The sequence below is a fragment of the Lagopus muta genome, chromosome 1 (genome assembly GCF_023343835.1).
Source record: "Lagopus muta isolate bLagMut1 chromosome 1, bLagMut1 primary, whole genome shotgun sequence".
Classification (NCBI taxonomy): Eukaryota; Metazoa; Chordata; class Aves; order Galliformes; family Phasianidae; genus Lagopus; species Lagopus muta.
Window position 1 is genome coordinate 115,176,595 of NC_064433.1, and position 24,359 is coordinate 115,200,953.

At 35.4% G+C, this 24,359-nt stretch overlaps 1 protein-coding gene across 6 annotated transcripts in view; it reads right to left on the reverse strand.

The window, feature by feature from the left end:
• Positions 1-24,359, reverse strand: part of IL1RAPL1 (interleukin 1 receptor accessory protein like 1) — a 694,430-nt gene that overhangs the window by 171,967 nt on the left and 498,104 nt on the right. For all 6 annotated transcript variants that reach the window (XM_048929664.1, XM_048929665.1, XM_048929655.1 and 3 more), the window contains one exon: positions 9,235-9,309. In XM_048929664.1, coding sequence (XP_048785621.1) covers positions 9,235-9,309 — 75 coding nt within the window. The remainder of the gene's footprint in view (positions 1-9,234; positions 9,310-24,359) is intronic.

Genomic DNA, 24,359 nt, shown 5'->3' on the forward strand with positions numbered 1-24,359 from the left:
TTACCGTAGTGCAGTCCAAGGTAGACATTTCCTACATGCCTTATGAATTACCAGATCCAGAGCAGTAAATTTAAATTCTGGATTTACTAAACTTGGATGCTTTCTCTGTTTTAACTTTCTAGCTCCACAGTTCTCAAGAGCTACTTCTGAATTCATTTAAACAATTGTTTCACTTGAGTTTATTTTTAGACATCTTTGTACATTTTCAGATCAGTACAAAAACTAAGCACTTAATAAATCTTCTGCTTCAGAACATATTTTTTATATTTTTGTGTGGGAAAAAGAAAAAGGAACTAATTAATCCACTGTCAGAATTCTACCTTAGGCAAAAGGATGAGATGTAAAAAACAGGACAGTTCAAGCTTAGAATCATGTTCTGAACTGTAAGAATTTATTACAAACATTTAAGCCCATGAGCCCCTCAGTGCTGCTACATTTCCTACTGACATGTCAAATTCCTGATATTATGAAATTTTGCAAATTTATATTGATTTTTTTTCTTCAGAATGAAACCTGTGTACTGCACTAAATCATAACACACAGTACATCTCAGACAGAAATGAAACAAAACAATTTTCAGTGCAGCTTCTTGAAAAACCACTCGTAGTTTGGACTGCATGAGCATATGCTGACTTCACCAATAATATTGGAAAGACTGTTGCTAGAAAGCAGACTAAGTCCTGAGAGAAAAAAAACACGCTAGTGTTTGTAGTTCCACTGTTAGCCCATAGACATACTTAATGAGATTAGCTTTACATGTGATGATCTTTGTTGCTCACATGGGACCTTTTATCTCAAGAGCAGAATATACTGGAATAGTTCATTAATATTACCTATAAATCATAAGTACTTAGGACAAAACATTGATGTTTGATTTTGATATTTACTATTCAACATTTGTATGCTTTTGCTTAGTACTATTAAGTAATATTTTATATCTCTGTCTGCAAGGAGACACTCGTGCTTCTTTCAACATCTGATACAATTAAGTGCCTGATTTTCTGATTGTCCGAGAAAGTCTTACATTGTCCAAGAAAGTCTTACATAAGAAATCAAACTTCTCAATAATTATCCAACTGATATTGAAAATCCTTTGAGGTTTTACAGTCTTTCCCCAAATTATAAAAACAAATGTTATGATATATTTTTTAAAAGGAAACTTTTAAAAACTGCACAAAATTTGGAAAATAAAATTTTCATGTATTTAATCTGTACATAAAGAATAAAATGTACAAACTTGAAGACCCTTTTTGTGCAGACCCTTTTTGTTGCATTAAATCATGTTTAGATTCCCACTGAAAGCACCTTAGATAAATATAGCATTGTATAATCTCCAGAGAAGACATTTTTCAACACATTATATAACACTATATATATATTATATATTATATATATACGTATTATATTATATATATATTATATATATTATATATTATAACACAAATAAAGTAATTTGATTATTCAGATTAATTCAAAACTTTCCCAGACAAATCATTAAAAAAGGAGATAATACATGAACAAATGCACTATCAGGTTTTATCTATGTGAATATGCATATATTCATATATAGATTGGATACACATGAATGTATATATATATTCTCAAATGTACACACACAGAAAAGAGAAAAAATAAATATTTTAAATGCATTAATACAATTTTTCTAATTTCCTTGTTTATAACCTTCTAGGCTTTTATTAAATCAGAAAAAAGAGCAGGAGAATTAGCTGATGTGTTGTCACTGAGCTGTAACTGCAAACATATCCTTAGTGCATTAGTGCAGTTAAATACTTCTGAAACATTCTCTGTCTCTCTTTAACAAACTATGATTGGCCGTAAGTGGATGATAATTGGATTAAAGCAATCTAAAAGATGAAATTCTATAGCAGAGGCTATAAGGTAACTAATAAAATTAACAGCACACACATACAAACAAAGCAAAACAAAACATAACAAAACAAAAACAAAAACAAAAAACAAACAAACAAACAAACAAAAAAAACAACAACCCAACCCAGATCCAGTGATCATAATATCACTTATTAACACATGTACTGTTTGGGTTCTTTTCTTCTCTAGATTCTTCTTTTTCTCTTAGTCAATACCTTTGGAAGTCTTGAATCCATTCATTTTCTTTGTAAACATATTTGTCTGCTACATTTCTCCATTTAGAAACAGAATGCTCAACTGAAAATGCCAAGAAATAGTTTGAAAATTGTTTTCATTCTTTTCAGTAGAATGTGTAAAACCATATATATAACAGTTTGTGCCTGATGAAACTAAAGGGCTATGTATGGAATAGCCTCACTGTATGATATGTCTTGAACACTTTAAAAAGAATAAATACATTCATAATGCATATAGTTACTATATTTACTTAAATTGACTGAAAAACCCATTCCTGTTACTGTTGATATTTCTGACACTCCATCTCCTCTGATACAGTCTTCCCTGAGACAGGAATAGCAAGGCTTAAGCCAGTTGAGGTATCTAGATACTATGATTTATAAAAAAACAACAAAATGTATGTGTAAATATCATCTTGAGTAAGAGCTAGGTAAATATTTTATTGCACATTATCATAGAATCATAGGTTCATAGAATCCTTAGAGTTGGAAGGGACCTGTAAAGGCCATCTAGTCCAACTCCCCTGCAGTGAACAGGGATGCCACAACTAAATCAGGTTCCCCAGGGCCTGATCCAGCCTCCCCTTGAAAGTCTCCAGGGACAGATCACCACCACATCTCTGGTCAACACCTTCCAATGCCTCACCACTCCCACTGTAGAAGATTTTTTCCTTATGTCTAACCTAAATCTCTTTAAGCTTGAAGCCATTTCCCCTTGTCATATCACCACAGACCCTGCTAAAAAGTCCATCCCCTTCATTCCTGTAGCTTCCCTTTGGATACTGAAAGGCCGCTATCAGGTCACCTTGGAGCCTGCTCTTCTCCAGGCTGAACAGCTCCAGTTCTCTCAGCCTGTCCTCATTGGAGAGGTGTTCCATCCCTTGGATCATTTTTGTGGCCTTCCTCTGGATGCATCCAACAGGTCCATGTCCCTCCTGCACTGAAGACTCCACATCTGGACAGAATACTTCAGGTGAGGCCTCACCATTGCAAAGTAGGGGGACAGAATTACCTCCCTCAAAGTATTGGTCCCAGCACTGACCCCTGTGGGATACCACTCATCACTGATCTCCATCCAGACACTGAGCCAATGACCACCACTCTCTGGACTTTATCCTGCAGCCAGTTCTTCATCTATTGAACAGTCTACCCATCAAATCCACATCTTTCCAACTTGAAGAGAAGGATGTGGTGGGGTAGCATGTCAAAGGCCTTACTGAAGTCCAGACAGATGACATCACTGGCTCTTCCCCTGTCCATTGATACAGTGACACCATCACAAAAGGCCACTAGGTCATTCAAGCAAGATTTGCCCTTGGTAAAGCCATGCTATCGCCTTCCTATCTTCCATGTGCCTAAGCACTACCTCCAGGAGGATCTGTTCCATTATCTTTCTCAGCACAAAGGTGAGAGGTGATAGGAAGGCAGTTCCTGGGGTCATCCTTTATTCTATTCTTAAAAATGGGTGTGATGTTGCCTTTTTTCCAGTCACCAGGGACTTTCCTTGATTGTCATGATTTCACCTGATTGCCACTGATTTTTCTCCTAAGTGGCTATTTTATTTCATTTACATGTCTCTGAAGATAAAAATTATTAAAGACATATGTACATACATAGATTGAGATGCGGCTGAAAACACACTTATTCTTTATCCTTCTACACTAGATGTCAAATGCATGAGTTTTCATGAACTAGTCTTCAGTTAAATTAACTTTACAAGTGAGTCTTTCAGCAAAACATTTTACACTGAATGTCCTACTATTTGACTGAATAATTATACTAAATTGAAATTCAGTAGAAAAGTTAGCTGTCTTGTAGTATTTAGGGTGGTGAGGCTGTGGCACAGCTGCCCAGAGAAGCTGTGATGCCCTGGAGATGCTGAAAGACAGGTTGGATGGGGCCCTGGGCAGCCTGAGCTGGTGGGGGGCAGCCCTGCCCATGGGCCTTGGTGGCCTAGCTATATTTTATTCCTAAGCTCTTATCTTCCTATATTTCAGCAGAATTCACACGGGTGAGTATTTAAAAGGAATGGAGATATCAGCCTCTCTTGATGTAAAGCTGCTTATGTCATTGTGAAGGATCCTGAGCACAATGCTCTGAAGATCCGGTTCACAGCACTAAGTCTCAGCAGCTGGGCTGAGATAGAAATCACACTACAGCTCCTTTCTGTGCAGGGAACTGGTGAGGTGGCTGGGAGGTGGCACCATTTTCTTTGACTTTTGCTGGGCCAGTGTCTGTCCCAGAGTCTCCTTTCCACAGCCATGTTTGAGTTAGCAGAATGTGCAGCTGCACGGAAGCACTGGGAATGTGTTGAGTGTTGAAAGTGTTCTTCCTCAAAAATAGATCATTTTAGTGTAAAGAACACTGGAACAATTAAATAGATCAATGTAACAATTCCTAACATCATGAAGATGTTGTTCCTTTTATGGAGTCAGTATGGCAGTTAGATTAATTGTGTACAGTTAAAAATGATTTTAGGCATTCTTACATTTTAATTATCATCTAGAAAGGAAACATATTGCTAGTTATTTCACATCACTTTACGTAATTTGTTTATACAGCTACTGATTATGCTAGCTAAGGAGTGCTTTTATCATTAATAATGTCAATTTGTGTGGAAGATTTTTATGAAAATGTTGCTATAAATGAAGTAGTATCCCACTCTTCCTGAAATATTCTCATCTCCTTCTGGAACTTTTTTATATTCTTATTTTAGAAAGAACACATTAATAGCCAGTTTAATCACTTTTTTCAAGAATATGTTTAGGACAAAGAGAAAGAAGCAAGTCCCTGTTCACTAGAGAGTGGTCAATTTCATTTTATGGAAATAATGCTCTAAAAATAAATAAAAGACAAAACAACAAGTACTGTAACAACAACAACAGAACCACATTCAGTGCAGATTTAGTCACAAGAATAAATTTTGGCATTGGATGAAATTCATAAAAACTCACTTCATTCAAATCACAAAGTGCTTAGGTACCTGCCTATGTTTTAGGCCCATTCATATGGTTCTGGGAGTCTTTATTCATTTCCTCCTTTGTCTAACATTTAGTCTAGATGAAAATAATTCAACTATTGCTTTATTTTTCTAGCTGAATTCTGGCATTTCAAATTATAGGCTTGTGCAGAATCAGAAAATATACTGAAAAAAATGGGGATGACATAGTTTCTGAGCTGTTTAATATCATTATTGATTTATTGTGTTTTGTTTCATGTGCATGTGTTGCTGGGTTTTTGTTGTTGTTTGCTTTTTTTTTTTTTTTTTAATTCTGATCCATTACAGTCTGTTATGGAGACACACCTGTCTTTTTTGGTCCATAAATAAATCAAATGGTTAATAGAATGAGATTTTCAACAGGCAGACTAATAATATGCTGTTAGTTTCTTTGAGGGAGAAAATATGTTTTACAATGCTGGTGGAAAAAAACAACATTGCCTGAAAGCCTGGTGAAAATGAAAAGCCTCAAAATGTACCAATACAGAAAAACAGAACATAATTGTTAAATGAACATGCATCATATATGCATTTCTGCCAAATATATAACATCTGCATGAATCTAAAATTAAAAAAAAATAGAATTACTTCTATTTTAGGAGTTTCATATATCAGAAATAATATCAATCTGAACAATGTAATTTCTACTCAGGTCTGAACTAAAAGTTTATAGTTTTTGTTATTCTTAGAATTCTTTTCTAATGTTATTGTGCTTTTTGCTTGCTGATTTTGGTAGTGCGTTGAGGTAAGAAAAAAGAAATCATGGAATGCAGTTCATTGGGGCTGCACATGGTTCTTCATTACTTGTGTCTTGTCTCCCTATTCCCCAGCTGATGCTTATGCTTCCAGCCCACACAATAGCCTGGAGCTGAATGGGAAACACAACTCATCTTATAGCTCCAAGATTCTTGCAAAGCTGCACCCTTTTCAAGACTATGTTCAACACAGTATTTTATCTGAAGTCTTTGTTTCCAGACTAGAAGTCTATACTGAAGTCACCATAGCTACTTAGGAATCCCTTGTCAGGAGAAAAGCTCAAAAAGTATTTTTACCCTAGGAACAGAAGTAAGTGATTGATCACAAAATTGGAAGTGAATATACAAATAAAAAGCATTAAATGCAGAGTAGGACAAGTTTGGAATTAATCTTTCTTTCCTCATCAAGGATTTATCTGCCTCATGCTTTGGCTGCCTTGTGCTGTCTTTCAAGAAAAGCCTTTGAGAAATGAATTTCTCCTTCAATTTCTATGCTGTGCTTTTACTCAGGGATTACCTGATTACTATTCAGTGTGATTAAGACATTTCAAAAGAGGTTTCAAGATTCCTGCATCTCTCTTAGGTTGCTCATTGCAGTGTAGCCATGTTTTATAATCCTCCAAATATCTTCCCATTGGGTGTCCCAAGAGTGGGACACCTTTTCCATTACTGACTGATTAGATTACATTTAAACCATAGGAGCCTGTAAGTTCCAGATTTGAGAGCTGCAGATTCTCCACCTCTGTTCTGCTTCAAGCCAAATACTGTAACACTTCATCAGTCACTCAGAGAAACTCCTCCTTCAATGTGTAGTCACCTTGTGGCCTGATACTATCTGCCATGCAATACAATAATACAGCAGCTCTGCAGTCACATGATGTTAATTTTAATTGCTGGTATATATAAGAGAGCAATATATCTCAGCAATAACACTGAGGCTACGAGGAATTTTCTCCAAAGTGTGTTCAGAACCGTTCTCAAAAAGCCTGCTAGTACTGGAAAATTTCGAGGTGAACTATCACTGTTAATGTTTCAGAAGAACTTGGGTGCCCATAGAAGCAGAGTCATCTCTGTACATAACGTATAGCCCAAGGACATGCGCAGACATGTGTGCTTTGCCTTCATTCCTGCTCAATGTGGAAGACTGTGAGATAAAGGACAGAAACACAAGCAGAGGTAACTGTACAAGCTTTATGGTGCACCAGCTGGTGCCCTGCAGCATGAAATCCCAGACTACCTGAGGCTCTTGCCTCCTTGCTCTTCTTTTTCCATGCCAATATTTCCATCAATATGTTTAATTTTCAAATACAAGTTGAACACACCATCCTAAACACACTGTGGAGGACTATCATGTTTTCTGTCACTGCCTAGATCAGTCTGCAAGTTATGATTAGCCCAGGCCTCAGATCGGTGGGAGGCTGTTGCCTCAGGTAATTTTCTAAGGTTTGGCTAAATAAACCTGAATATTATTTCAATGTTAAAATATTTTTCTTTTTATTTTTTTACAAAATATGAACTGAAACGGTAGCTCTCCACAAAGAAAGTGAAATGTAACCCTTTCAAACATTACCCAAAGGGATCAAAGCATTAAATCTATGAGTGGAACAATATTTGAGCCAGAGAACTACTTTTTTTCTTTTTTCTTTTTTTCTTTTTTCTTTTTTTCTCACTCGCTCGAGCTCTGATACAACTTTTCACAAACTCTTAAACAACAAATTAATATATTCTATCTATATAAGTTAAAGTACTTTTGTTTCATATTTATTTACGGTCAATTTTTCCATCTTGTGTGAGTGACATTTTCAAGTTAACTCTTTTACATTCATCAACAGCTACTCAGTTGTCTGAAAAGTGTCTTATCCATAACCCAGCACGTCTCTAATAATTCATTCTGTTTCTTAGAACTGTGAGAAATGAAAGGTATTATTAATACTTAAAATCATAGATAAAAAGCTTCTAGCTAGCCATTAATAGTTACACTCTTGAATTAACCTCGATAAGTACAACACATTAGGTGAAACACTGACAAAGCCTAAAAAGGATGTCAATTCTTTTCCATTAAAAATATCCCAGTAACCAACATCAGTCAGAAAAAGAAATTGGGCAGTTACTTTGCTTTACATTTCCTAGGATTGTAGGTGAATGAAAAGATAAAATCATCATGAGTCATCAAACACAGAAATTATGTGTTCGAATACCAAAAAAATTAGTTGTATTAGGGAATATAACCCCTTTCCTATATAACACTTTCAGAATATATGTGTATAGAACCTCATAACATTATTTGAATAGCTTAAATTATAATGTAACTTTTATTAATACCAAAATGAAGATGAGTTATACCATGGCCACTATTAGCTACAGGCTGCCAAGCACCATAAGATTCTCTGTTGCTGACTCTCCAAACTCATTTGCAAGAATTCTGCTATTTCTTTTTGCTGATGTTGTTCTGAAGAGTGTCCAGAGTTTGGTTTTCTTTCTTTCATTTTATCTAATTTTAAATTTAAATTATTTTTATGGGATTAAAACAACCAGCATATTGTTTCCCTTTGTGTCTTTAGTTAACATGTTCAAAGATCTATCAACAGAATACTATTCTGACACCAAATTTTAAGTCCAGCTTAACTTCCTGATGACTGCTTGTTTCTTAGAAGTTGCCACCTGTCAGTCCACAAAGGAGAAAAACTTCTATATCCTGTAAGCCATAGTTTGTCATTCACTTAATTTTGGGTACTTAATTGCATGTACGGCAGTAAGAGATCAAAGTGAGAAAATATACGCACCATCCACTAGTTTGGAAAAAGTGAAAAAATTATTTCTTTGTACATAAATTTCTCTCTATTCATACTCACATAAATATCTGTAAATTTTAAATAATCAGACTCAATTACTTTAACTTCTCACTGCTGAATAGTTTTAAACCAGTACTACGTTTATAAACACAGAAAGTATAAATACAGAGTACCAAGTAAGTCATGTAAGCAGAATTTAAATGACAAAATCCCACTGAGTTTTGAATATATATGGATATATTTAAATATACAGAAAAGGGAAACTTTAGAAAGAAAATCTCAGGCACACGCATAACAATGGGAAATGGAAAAAAAAAACCAGTAAAAAATGCAGTAGTATTCAAGACTTTAGTACTGAGAATTATTTTCTACTTTTTTTTTTTTTTTTGATGAACAAAACTCTTCTAGATGTTATATGATACACCTCCACCATGTCAACACAATATGTTTAATGTATTTTTAATGAAAGTATTAATGACATCAAATTATCACATTACCACTGTACATTAACACATCAAATATCTTCATACAATTTGAAGAGAAATTATGTGTTTACTACTTACCCAAATGGGTCTCCTGAATTGTTAGCTTACTTTCCAATGGGTGTAAAAGCTTTGGTGGTTTATCTGTTAGTGGCGCTAGAAAAGAAAGAAATTCACATATATAGTTTTCTGATAATTATTGTGTAGAAAAAAAACTTGATACATTGGCTCAGAAATGTTTTTTCTTTGTTCATGCCTTAAGTAATGTTCATGCTTTATGCAGCAGTAAATGCTTTCACTTACAGAGTAAATACAGCACCACAATTAGATTATTAGATTAGATTTATATACTGAGGTACTGGAGACATTTGTTAAAAAAAAATCTCTTCAGACTTTCACAAAAACCCTACAGCAACATCTTACAGTTTTGTGTTTTCGTAAACATGTTTAATGAAGTATTTTATTGCTTATTATAATATTTAAATACGTTCTTGCCAAATAGTCACTATCAGAGAAATAACATAGATAATCTAAGATTTGAAGGTGGATTAAAATAAAAGGGGTTCATTTTTAAAATTCAAGGGACAGATGCAGCGATGTAATGTTAAGACTCCTACTAAAATTACTTCCCTCTTCCCTTTTAATTTACTCTGAAATAATTATGGTAGAATAATGTAAACTGCAGAATAAGAGTTCTGTCATGGTCAAAAACATTCTGAAGGTGCTAATAGGAACTTTCTGAAGCATGTTCAAAACGTGCTGCTGAAAAGTGCAGCTATTACCCAGATTCATCACCTTATGCATACTTAATTAATAGAAGTGACTATCTGATTATTGCTACTTTCATATTACTAACAACTACTGTTAGTAAATCTGTTCTACTGATGTCTGACAGACAAGTGCATGATACATGAAAAGAACATTCACTTTTTTTCTTTAAATGATTAGTAAGTGTTCATGGGAAATCTCCAACTTTTAGCTCCCTGGAACATTTTGATATTTAGCTTTTCAACATTAATTCACATTTCAGTCTTTAACATAGATTATGGGCTGTCAGAGATTTAAAGTACTTTTGACATTTTGATATAACTGTGTAATATTTGTTCCCTCAAACTTGTCAAATCACTACTTCCTTTCTTACTGACACACATTCACATGTGTGTAGGTTTAATCTACTAAACACACTCATCTCCTGTCAGTTGAACTGAGGGAGAGGTTGAGCTGCTTTCTCTTTATTACACTCATTTTACTCTTTGATTAAATTATCAATGCCCTTTAATACCTACAGTACTAACACTAACATTGCATGCAACAAGTAGAGAATGAATCCATATTTTGCTGTTTCATAGATATTTTTCTTATTTGGCCAATGCATAAATCTCCCCAATTGTTTTTACAGAATTATAGAATGTCTTGGGTTAGAGGGGATCTTAAAGATCATTTACTTCCATCTGCCATCATTGACAAACAGTAAATCAAGCACTAGATCAGGTCACTCAGGGCCTTAAACATCTTCAGATATGGGGCAAAACCTTATGTGTTGATCCATCAGTGCAAGGGATGAATCAAAATACCTCTTCAGGGAAAAGACCTAGATTTGGTGCACAAACACTCTTTCAGTTCATTTTTTCACTTTCTACAGGAACTTATTCTGCATTCAGGACTTCAGAGACAGCCCACAGTTATTAAAGATTTTTAAACAGCATCTCTGGGTTGTTACTTCTCTTTACACTGATGTCCCTATCTCTCCTTCTATCTTTTTTTTTTTTTTTTTTTTTTTTTTTTTTTTCCTTATGAGCTAAAGTAGGTGGAAGGGAAAAGGATCCAAATTGTGTTTTTTCTTAAACTACAAAATTAGTCATTCCCAATCTTAACTTTTCCAGCAAGACTCAGAATTTATCAGCACATTGCCATTTAAAAAAATCATCCACTTTGAATTTAAATTTAGTTTTGCAGTTCTGTCACTCTAAACTCAATTACCATTTATCAGATAGTGTTTTCTGAGTCACTGTTGTTCTAAATCTGTTTTGAGACTCTTCAAGAAAACAAAAGTTTCTCATTGTATTAAAGATATAACTAGTTCAACAAATTCAACAATGAGGCTAGAAAACAGTTTTTTTTTTTTTTTTTCTAATCAAAGCAAAGAAAGACATTACTTTTATGGTAATGTACTGAAGATCTCTAAGAGGCTTCCTACTATTAAATGAATTGGCATAAAATCATTATTAGCAATATATAAATAAATCACAATTGAACTGATGATGAAGTTATTACATAACTTATGCACAACACAATTTTCCTATAACTTGTAATATTCAAGTCTTCCACAAAGAATTTCACAGAAGAAATATTGTTGAAAACAATTAATTAGATATATAACTGATATATTAGATTCACAGGAGTACGTAGGCTGAAAAGACATTCTGGAGATCAAGAGGTTTAAACTCTTGCTGAAAATAAATTCAGTAGATCAAACAGTCAGTAGGTCAATACTTCATCCACTGAAGTTCTAAACACCTCTGTGGATGGAGAATTCACCATTTCAAGTATTTAATCCTCTAAGCGCTGGACTCAATCCAGTTTATGTCTTTTTCTACACTGAGGAACCAAAACTTTGACAGAGCATTCCCAGTGTGCTCTCATAGGTTCTAAATAGTTGTGTAGGAACACTTTCCTGTACCTGCTAGCTAAACATTTGAGAAAAAATGTGCAGTTGGCCCTTGCTGACTGAGGTTCAACTTATTTTATGCCTGGACTGATAGATATGCTGGGACTGATGGATCTGCAAATCTTTTTTCTATTCAGTCAGACCATGCCCTAAACTACTGCTTATTCCAGAACTAGGGCAAGACTTTGCATTTGCCTTTGTCCAACTACATGGTCATCAGTCCCTGTCTTCAACTTGTCAAGATCTCTCAGCAGCTTTGATCTCCAGCACACACCCAGTCTTCCACTTTTGCTGAAACTGAGCTTTATACCATCATCTAGCAGACATAATACATAAGCTCTTTAATCAAGATTAAAACACTATAATAATAATACACTATAGGTTTCCTGTGTTGTATTTTAAGGTGATATTTGCCAGTATTTTTGGCCAGGAAGTAGGCACATCTGATGGTTCAAGCAGTTATATCTCCGAGGGCTAACTCCTTCACCCACGTAGAAAACCAAAAGCATCCCTGAGCATACTGCATTTCAAAGTTTTAGCTATAGGGAAACACTGAAATAGAATGATACAGGGAAGGAAAATCACCTCACTATCTTGCTATACTTAAGAGTATCAAATTTTAGGGCAATTTGAAATGTGCTCTCAATCAATCTACACTTTATGTGCATGTTATTTTATTTATTAACCTACAAATACATGAATGTTTTTCTGGCAATTAAGCCATGTGAACCAAAACAAATGTGAGAAGATTTCAGCTGCCCCTCTGCATTTCAGTTTTACGCTGTCTGCAGAAACCAACATTCATAGGCAGCACAGAGCTTCTGCAATCCTTGTTTAGTTTAGAAACTCTGAAGTAGACCTATTGTTTCCTATAAATAATTTTGAATCATTCAGACTATGAGGTATCATATTCCTAACTAGAGCAACCTATCATATAACAGACTATTCACATAACAGACTATTCAAAATGAGCACATTTTTCAGGTTAGAGACATTGAGGTACAGTTATTTAGAAAGTTCAACAACAAAAAACAAAATTTCATCCTTTCTCTCTGACTTTTTACAAAATATAAAGAGCTGGGGAAAAAAAAAAAACCTACAAAAAAAAAAAGCCCACAAAATCGCACAACTATAGCCTTCCTTAGCAAGCTAAGTACCCTTTATTTTTTTAAGAGCTTTACAAAGGCAACTATTTTCTGATCCTACAGAAACGTTAATGATTTCAAAGCACTTCCTGTACTGCATTGCAAGCAAACAACCAGAATTCTTTTCCCTGTTGCTAATAGAGAAGGCCCTCTTCCCACTATGTACTTATTCCATGATTGTCAGAAGGAACAGTGCTCAGATTCCTATTCCTGTTCTTAAATAGAAGATTGTCAAGTTTCTTGGCAAGAATCTTAATTCCAGGACATTATTGTCTATTAATGCATGGATGCAGTATCTTTCTCTTTCCCTTTCTTTCCCCCACCCTCTCTCCTCTTTCCCTCTTCTTTCCCCCACTGCTTCTCTCTCTTTCTTCTGCAGCTTCTTCTCCCTCTTCACTTCTTCTTCTTCTCTTTCCCTCTCTATTTCCTTTTCCCCTTAAGAGTAAAGAATCTTATTCCAGATAAAGTTAACAAAAACTCCAAAACAAATAAACAAAAACAAAACAACAACAACAAAAAAAGAAACCACAGGATTTTGTTAGGTCAGCTTCTCAGAAGTAAAAGCAGTTTGATCAAATCCACTTTACAGTCCATCTTTGATTTCCGAAACATAACTGTAGAATGATTTGCAAAGAAATTAAAAGAAAATGAAAATAAAACAACAACAACAAAAAAAAAAATCATAAGTGAAATAACCTTTTCTGAAACTGTATTTAAAATTAATATTTAATTTTGAACTTACAGTTCAATGTGCAAACATAATGATTGTACTCAAAGAGAAAGCAACTAACTTCATATTCCTTATCTACTAGATTGGATGTACATTTAAAATGTATTGAAATATTTGCCTTGTGGTGAAAAAAACAAAAGAACTGTAAACTAGCCAGAAGATAATACTTCCACATTGGCTGCTTATTTCTACATTTTTGTTTCTGAGCTAAATCTTTAACTTCAGATGCTAATGTTCACATAGTATATCCTTTTACTGTATGCAAACTTCTATTATTCGAGGAGACTAGCCACTTGACAGTTTCATATAACTAATGAAGAAAAGCTTAATCTGAACTGTACATCAAAATATGACTAATCCTGGGTACAAAAAAAAAAATTACATTGACTTATAGCACACAAGTTTAATTATAATCATTAATATCATTGATAATAATTTTGAAGATCTATGCTTGTGTCTACTCACAAATTGCTCAGATTCTGCTATGGACATTGTGATGGTTACAAATAGTCTTTATTTCTTAGAGGCAGACATAACTATGAGGAGCTGTCTTCAACTTAGAAACATAATTTATTGTCTGGAAGGATAGGAAAATTCCTGCAAAGCAATAAGTTCACTAGAATGGTTGTCTTGCTTGGTCATTTTGAGTTATCTGTATTTTAGAACATTTCTTGTCTAAGTATTTTATTGAAGTACAACTTACTTTCTGAAGATGAAAAGCTTTCTGATCATTCTAAGACGTGATTTAATACAATGAGATTAAGCCTCTTTTGTTTATAAATTCATCTTGTTTTTAGAAAAAAATGACTGACACGTCCACGGAAGATATAACCATAGTACTGTTCAAAAAATTCCTCCATTTTTTTTTTAATTGTCTCATTAAAATATACTTTCCTGCTTTCCTGCTGATTTTTCAGAGGTTTTTGTTTTGTTTTGTTTTGTTTTGTTTTGTTTTTTAACCCCTCTTGTGTCCACTCTGTTCTGTTAGGGTGGCATAAACGAATGACTGTAGGGAGAAGACACCCCTGTAACCGCAATATATAATAGAATACAATAAAACTAAATACGTGCAGCCTGAACCTCCATATCCAGATATGTCACTAGATAAATTATTTGCTTTTATGAAATAAATATGTGGCAAGATCTTTTATAAGAAGTGAATTATTTATACTTGTTTGAGACTTCTAATAAATATGATGCCTCAGTTACAATCAGATTATCTATCATTCACAAAGGCATTATTTAAAATCACATACAACCTGAATTCCACAGCAGCTCTATAGAAACATTCTGCCTCACTGTGTGAACAAGCCTGATTATACCCTCAGTCAAACAGGTCAAACTGAGGGCAGATACAAATAAAGATCCATATAAAGCTACTAGGGATATGTGCACGAATAATAAGATCATAAATTAACTGCTTAATGTGACTTGGTTATAATAATGACTGACTGAAGATCAGATTTTATCTGTTGAATTGTTCCTATAAATCTTGCATTTCGAGACATAAATTTGGCTCTTCTTTCAGTGTATGCCTTTAGTGTTGCTTTCACTTATTACATATCATAAAAAAAGCCAACAATACTGATTTGGGCATACAAATAAAGTGTCTTTATTTCTTTTACCAAATCCTTCCAAGTTGTTTTTTTTTTCATCTTTTTTTTAACATTTTTCTTTTTCATGAAATAACAATGTAATGCAGTAAATTACTTTATTGCACAGGAGGCACAGCACTTCCTGTGAGAAAATGCAGTAGATATGGAGATAAAGCGGTAACAAAGTTAATAAATATTCAATGCTCATTAATTTTTTATTATCATGCAAATAAAATGTCTTTTCTAGGCAAGAGTTTCTATGATGCATGTTGCGAAAGGAGGAGGCACTGAGGAAATAAAAATGGTGTCGTGGTTTAACCCAGAAGGTGGCTTGGCACCACAGAGTCGCTCACTCACTGCCTCTACTTCCCAGTGGCATGAGGGAGAGAACGGGGGAAAAAGAGGAGAACTCATAGGTTGAGATAAAACTACTTACAAGACAAAAGAAAAGGAAAATAATAATAGTAATGACTATATATATGTGTATTTATATACATTTAATTTATATACATTTATATATAGAGATGCATATAACAAGTGCCGCACAAGCAATCTCACCACTCCCTGACTGACGCCCAACTGGGGGCAGTGAGAGGAAGAGAGCCGGATGAACTCCCACCACTTTCACAACTCCTTCTGCATGATGTCATATGGTATGGAATGATCCTCTGGTGAATGTAAGTTATCTGTCCAAATTAACAAAGTTTAGTCATAGAGCTAGGTCCTCCTAGCACTTACTGCCCTTCACCGAGAAGGGCCTTGGCTCTGTACAACACTGCTCAGCAGCAACTATAAACATCAGTGTGTTGTCATCAACTTTATTTTTCTCCTAGAACTAAAACATGGCATCAAACCACACATGCTGAAGAAAACAATTCTGTCCCAGCTGAAACCAAGACAGATGGGAAGAATATTTATTTCTAGGAAGACTTCTAAAATGTTTTAAGCTCGTGAGTCCCTGTGATGGAGAGGCAAAATAATGGAAGATAGGAACAGATGCAGCCAGGTGTTGGGGTTTTCATTATATACTTATCTGTAATTGAATATGATAGGACATTTGCACTCTCCTGTGACTTCAGGGTAGGTGTATATATTCCTCCTTTTATCTGTTAATTTTCTTAAACACGTGGCTTTTCCCAACAGTCTCCAAGGAAAAAGTCCTAATCATCAAATTACTCTCATCATAGATGCTAATGCATCTATGAAATACAAAAGAAATACAAAAGAACTGAACAGTATATGTAGTTAAAACCAATAAGTGACATATCAGCCTAATATTATGGCAGTATCAGTTTCTTCCTGTTGCAGATTTAGAATTTTTATTTTGAATCACATGCTGAAGCATGGTCTGTCTGCATGGTCTGTTCAGTTTCTTCAGATCATCTCTAAGAAAGATGAAAAATGAGAAAGAAATGAGAAATGTTGAACATGATGGCTGTTGCTTTTGTTGCGTTAAACAAGCATGTGATACATTATCTGTGTGTTTAATTAAAAGTGGTCTTGCTAGCAGAAGAATGACACCACACATCCACTGCACTTCCATTAGGAGATTCGCTGTTGTATAAGGCTTTGTGAGAATTTCACTCACCAGGAATTTTGTTTTCCTTTCCTAACATTACTGGCTTGCATGAGTCCTTAAGGCTAAAATGACCATCTTTGCACCTGCTAGAGTACCGTAAATGGATTCTTTCATTTAACTATCTTCATACCCCCATACTTCCCCACACCTGTTGCTCATCACATGTTACAGGATGGTCTAATAGACAATGTCAGGGGGATCTGGCATTGCAGTCTTACAACAGTTATATAAACGATAGCAATGGGATCAGCCTCAAACTTCTTCCAGCCCTTGCAGTGGCAACTAAAAGACAGTCAAAGACAGAGAAGACCACTGCAATTGCTGTGCTTTAATATTCAAATACTGTGCTCCTGGTTTGAATTCTGTTCTCTCTACAATTTTATACACACATAGCTTTTCCTAAAGCACCACGTTGCTCTAGCATAGGGCCTGTCTCAGTCTTTATCACCTATAAGAAAAGGATTAAACAAATCCAGGTCACCTCAGTTAAGCTCTTTGTGCTGTTGGTTCTAATACTACTTCTATTCCAAGACAAATGAAAAGCTTTTGGATCTTGTTTTCTAGTTCTTTTCAAGGCTGGCGGCTCATATAAATGACTTTTAGAGGGATCTATATGAGCCATAATCTCTTACCGTAACTACTTTGGGGCAGCTTGAATCAATGAATGTATTTTTCTTTCCACAGCAAGTTGCCTTTGTTTATGATCAGCAATGTTGTGTGCTATATAAATCCTGTGTATGACTTGTGAAACAAACTGAAACATAAGCAATATCCTTGACAACTGAGCTACCTGAATAGTTTACATATTCGTGAAGAAAAAGAGTTATGTAAGACATGAGGTTTATGAAAAAATAAGAAAAGTTAGATTCATACATGTCACATCAAGAAAGCACCCTGCAACACACATTGTTAAAATTTCTCTTAATATCATCACTGATCCCTATCACACAATTCCCTTTACTGTCTTCTGTCTTTTTTTTTTTTTTTTTTTTTTTTATGTCTCCAGATTAAAGTATCTGGGAAAGAAAATTTGGAAAATCTCATAATATTATGTTCCCTATGGCAAACCAAACACACATTTTCTTAGCAATTATTCTACTGTGCTTACTGGAAGGCTTACCAAAAAATCTTACTTTAGTAAACATTATGTTGTCCAATTATGCAGAGCCAGAACACTGGCTTTAGGAACTTTTCTTGCATTGCTTTTATTACTGCTTCTTTTTTTTTTTTAGAGAAAGTTAAAGTAGATAGTTCTTGGAAATACTGTAACTCATAATCTTTGAACACAAATTCTGGATACTTTATGCTTTTTTTCCATAATTAAATCTTTCTGCTGATAAGGTTGACATTTCAGAATAAGATTTCTCAGTCTCTGAGGAGGCCTTGTGAAGGGAACAGGGCTTCATGCACTCCGACCATTTCCACCTTTTCAAAAAGCTGACATTTAAAGTCCTGACAATTAAAGTTTTTACTTATTGCATTGGCTTTTCTCCTTCAGAATTTGTAGTCAACCTTTTAATTTTGTTTCTCTATTTCATAATCATGTAATTTAAAATCCAACTTGTTCTCATTCTCTCTGTCCTGTCACGAATCTGTACATTTTTTTCATTTGTTCTCCAAGTCATTTCAGTGATTTAGGTTATCTAAATCTACCTTTGCTTGGCTAGAAATCTGGACATAATATGATTTCCAGTGGCCAAAAAATTAATTGAAAAAAAATCCTTAATTTATAGTTTCGTAAATACTGTTTTTTGTTGTTGTTGTTTGTTTGTTTGTTTTTTAATTATGTTTAATTTTATTTTAGTACTTCAATTGAGTGCACAATAAGTTCTTTGTCCTCTCAGGCAGCTATTTTTATATCTACTCCATTAAAGCAGATTCTTTGTTTTTAAGCTGGGAAATTTTAAACTTTAGAGAAAGAACTGAGCTTCAAGAAAGACAAGGAGGAGTATTTGGGGAACACAGACTAGCTAACCTCACCTTGATCCCCAGGAAGGTGACTGAGCAAATAGTTCTGGAAACAATCTCCAAACACATAAGGGACAAGAAGATGACTGGAAGTAGTCAGGATGGATTTACAAAGGGGAGATTATGTTTAATCAGCCTGACAGCCTTCAGTGACGAGATGGCTGGCCTAGTGAATGAGAGAAGCAGATGTTGTTATTTTTGACTAAGCAAGGCTTTTGGCACTGTTTCCCATAACATTTTCATTACTATAATGATGACAATTGGTAAGTGAATAGTAAGGTGGGCTGAAAACTGGTTGAACTGCAAGGCTCAGAGGGTTGTAATATGCAGCATGCAGTCCATCCGAAAGTACAACTAGTGTTGCACTCCAGGTATCAGTACTGGGGCCAGCACTGCTTAACTTCTCAATTAGTGACCTGGATGATGGGACAGAATGCACTTTCATCTTGCTTGCAAATGACACAACGCCAGGAGGAGTGGTTGACACAGATGGCGTTCAGTGTACTGACATTCACAGAGAACCTGACATGTTGAGAAATGGGCTCTTACTGGAAATCTTACAAAGTTCTATAAGGGGAAATGCAAAGTCTTATTTCTGGGTAAGAATAACCTCTGGCCTCAGTGGAGGCTAGTATCTGACCAGTTGGGAATCAGCTTGGTAGAGAAGGACCTAGTTGTCCTGGGGTATACATTAGACATGACCCAGCACTGTGCTCTTGAAGTGATGAAAGTCAAAAGTATTTTAGGATGCATTAGGCCAAGTGTTGCCAGCAGGTCTAGGGAGGTGCTCTTCCCCTGCTACGCCCTGATAAGACATGTCTGGTTTCAAAGGCGACAGTCTGGAGTGCCAGGTCCTGTTCTCTCCAGTATGAGACTGTCATAGATGTACTGATTTAAGTACGATGATGGTTCACAATGATAATTAAAGGATTGGAGCATCTGACACATGGAAGAGAGGCTGAGAAAGATGGGACTGTTAAGCATAGAAAGCAGAAGGCTTAGGAGCTTCTTAGTCACTCATAAAAACACCTGGTGGAAGGAATAAGAAAGAGAGAGCAGAATTTTCTCAGTGGTTCCAAGTGACAGGATGAGAGTCAATGGGCATACACTGGATATACAACAAATATAGTAAATTTATACAGTATAGTTAGTGAAAATACAGGAAATGGTACTTAAATACAGATTTCTTCACTGTGGGGGTGGTTACACACAGGATCAGAGAGTCTGTGGAGTCTCCATCCTTGAAGATGCTGAAATCCCGATGGGACACAGTGCTGAACAACCTGCCCTTGCTGAACCTGCTGAGCAGTGGGTTAGATCAGATAATCTCTAGATGCATTTTTTGGACTAAGCTGAATCTCACTCTTGTGAGCTTACAAAATGATTATTTTTTATTACTGTTTTTACTTTTAGTAACTATTTGCACTCATAATCAGGTTAAAAAATCTTGGTGATTCCCAAGGTGTCCTGGGTAGTGACTATGTAGATGAGAGTCAAGGCTGGCTCCATGCTGAATAAATTGCATGAAATATCTTTACAGCTTATACAAAGGATCTGCCTGGTTCTATACCGTTTGTATAGATGCAACCATTATAATAGCAGATGTTCTGGCATAGAGGACTTCAGATTTCCTAATCTTTTCACAAATCTGCATGAAGTCTAAGCATGCAAGTTTCATAGACTTCAGTTTTGTAACGTGACTGTAGGATATTAGTGTCTACCTAAGTGCACAGAAGCAAAAAATTACATAGTACCAGTAAGAGGGAGTAGAAGATGCCTGAGAACAGCTATATCTGGCACTTATTGTCTGACTGACGTGCCAAACTTTGAATAAAGCTTGCCAAACAAATCCATTATGGCAGATGTTATATTAACACATATCATATGGTCACTTGGCAGTCAAGAGAGATTAGACATCATAAGCATTTGAGCTGCAGAAATGTTACCAAATCTTGTGGTTACACAACAGTAACTTATTTCTGGGTGAATTTAAAAAATCTACTCGTAAAAAATAAATGCACATATATTTATTAAATGTATGAAAAACAATACACCAAACCTGAAAACCTTATTGAAAATAACATTAAAACATAAAAAAATCAAGAAACATAAAACAAGTCAAAAAATGTCCTCCTCCAATTATGAGCATGTTGTGAAAAAGGAACATTGCCAGCAGACAAAGAAGACCACACTGGATTATTTCTTTTTCGGATTCTGTACCAGAAACAATAACACTTCTCTCTCTTTAGTCAACATTTTCCTTAAAGAATCTTTCCACTATGTTTCTTTGGGAACAGAAAAAAGTGATTGGACAAAGTTGACTTTATGAAATAAGGAAATTATTACCTGTAATAATTTAATAAACTGTATTTAATCAGCTTAATAATCTGTGCTGTTGAGCTTCTGAAGAGTACCCTGCACAGAGATGTGCTGCTTCTAAGGTATGAGCTAAGTGCTGATGTGTAATACCTCACTGTGATGCACTGTTAGTAATCCAAGTGTAGTAACCCAGTTCCCAAAAAATGGTAGAAGTACTTAGAGGCCTAAATGTCATGCCAAGTCTCAAGATGTCATGAGTTGCTATGGATCTCATTTGTTTAACTTTTTGTAAATCTAGAAAGAGGAATCTAAATTCCTGGAAAGCAAGTGACTTGCTTGAAAAGCATTCTTTGGCTGAAAACCCAATTTTCCAGCAAATTAGACTCTTTCCCAGTGGAAAAATAAACCTGTTATGTAGAGTGTCTGTATAAAGTATGAACATAACTCATTTTGCTTACAAATACTCTACTTCTGCTTCTTATGCAGACTTCATTTGCTAGTTCAAAGAAGCACATAAACTGTTACACTGGAGAGAACGTAAAGAAAAGGTATTATCCTGTAGTAGCAGCCACATCTTTGTGCAGTGCACTGGATAGGAATTGTAGACACAAAAGGCTAGCATCTCTATTTAATAATTTTAAACACTCAGCAATTAAGTTGGATCTATGTTACTATTAATACTTAGGGAGTAAACATAAGGACTCAGCATTTTCCCAGTCTGGACAGCAAGATATCATGTTTGCGGAAGAGGATTTTCTGAGACAAACAAACAGATTATTCTTTCTTCTGCATACATTCCAAAACAAAGTCAAATAAACACAGAGAGAATGAAAGTAGGAAGTAAAAATATTTAGCTCACTTTTTCCTTACGCTTTATTGTTTTCCTTACTACTTGTATTATGATCCAGCTCATGTTTTTTACTATTGTAAGTGATATTTGCTTAGATTTCAAAAGCTGTCGCAGGTACTTCTCACGACTGATTCATAATATATAATCCTGGGAAGATATACAGTATTAGTTAAAAGCCAAAAGTAACTGATTTTTCAAATCAACTGAAAAAGAAGTTAATCAGTAATATATTTTCACTAGTTTTCGAAAAACGATGTTGATGGCGTTTCTCTCCTTCTATTCACTCTACTCAGCTTTCCTTTAATCCTATACAAATCAATTCCAAAAAAAAAAAAAGACAAGGAACTTCTATAGATAGTCCAGAGGAGGGCCACAAAGATGATGAGGGGCCTGGAGCATCTCCCATACAAGGAAAGGCTAGAGCCCAGGAGCTGTTCAGTCTGAAGAAAAGAAGGCTGAGAGGGGATCTCATCAAAGCTTATAAATACCTAAAGGGCAAGAGTCAAATGGATGAGGACATGGTCTTTTCAGTGGTGGCCAGAGATGGGACAGGGGGCAATGTAAGGGTGACAGAGCACTAGTACAGGCTGCTCAGAGAGGTGGTAGCGTCTCCTCTGGAGACGTTCAACACCCATCTGGACAGTTTCCTATGCAACTTCCTGTAGGGAACCTGCTTTTAGAAAGGGGTTGGACTCAGTGATCTCTAGAAGTTCCTTTCAACGCCTACAGTTCTGTGATTATGTGTGATTCACAGTTTCATCATGGTGTTTAGAGTCAATCAAGGGGGAAGAGAAAATAAGGACCTGGGTGTTCTGGTACACAACATGTTCCTTGCCCACGAGCCAGCAGTGTGTACTTGTGGCCAATGACATCCTGGGGTGAATTAAGAAGAGCATGGCCAGCAGGTTGAGGGAGGTGATCCCTCCCCTCTACTCTGTCCTGGTGAATACTATGTCCAGTTCTGGTCCCCATTTCAAAAAAGACAGGCATCTCCTAGAAGCAGTCCAGCAGAGGGACACAAAGATGATAAAGGGCCCAGATTATCTCTCATATAAGGAAAGGCTGAAAAATCTGGGTCTGTTCAGCTTGGTGAAAAGAAGTCTGAAGGGAAGTGGGAGACAAATGGATGAGACCAGGCTCATCTTAGTGGTGCATAGTGATAACAGAAGAAGCAATGGCCTAAAACTGGAACACAGAAAATTCCATTCAAACCTGCATAAGAAATTCTTTGCAGTAACAGTGACGGAGCACTGGAATGGTTGTCCAGAGAGGATGAGGAGTCTCTTTCTATGGTGATGTTCAAGACCAGCCAGAATGCCTACCTCTGTGACCTATTGCAGGGAACCAGCTTTAGCAGGGGATTAAACTCATTGATCTCAAGGTTACTTCCAACCTCTGTAATTCTGTGATGGTGGTGGTGTGACAAAAAGTGATGCCTCAGCTAGAGTAGTGACAGGCTTAATAGGCTAAAGTGAACAAACTTTGGTTAATCTCTGAGTGAACTAAGTACAAATTGCAAATGTAGAGGACCACCACTGCAGAGGATCAAAATAAATTTTAAAAACACTTCAGAGAAAAGAAACTGTAAGAAAAATATAACTTCTGCATCACGAATATGCGTAATTGGTAAGCATACTAAAAGAGGAAGAGAAAGATAAGCAAATCACTCTCAAACACACTTTACATTAGGAACAGTGGAGGAAAGCATGATAACATCACAGATTTCTACTGACTTGCCTGCTTTGTGTTATATTTGTTGTATAAATGCAACACTTTGAATTACTGCACCACTTTTGAAGTTTTCTTCCCTAAAGTTACTTTGCTAGTTACTTTGACAGAACCAAATGCTGCAGGGGGTTCATAAAAAAAAACAAAATTCCATATGCATAAACTTATTCTTCATGTATATTTAAAAAGTATTCATTGATATGCTACAAATTTAGCATTGTTCAGGCAGACTAATTTTTTTTTCTGGTAATTTTGAAATGAATGTATTTCATTTACGACTCTGATAGAAAAACATTAACATATAATGCAAGCAGTTCAAATAGTTTTTAAGAAAAATAACAAAACCAACTCACTTTTAAAAAAACTTAGCTATAAGCTTTGTTGTATTAATAGCATATTACCTTGCTAATACTTTTGTTGTTATTCCTGTAATACAGATGCTTTGTATATAAAAAGGGGAGCTGTTTTATTGTTGTCCACCCCTCCTTAGCTCATGAGAAGTTCCTTGCAATGAAGTTCTGCCACAAGAACTCACACTAGAATAATATTCTTCCAAGGCTTTCTAGAACACTTCTTTTGACTGCTAGCCTTTTTTTGCAAAGCAAATAATAGCCAATTTCTCCT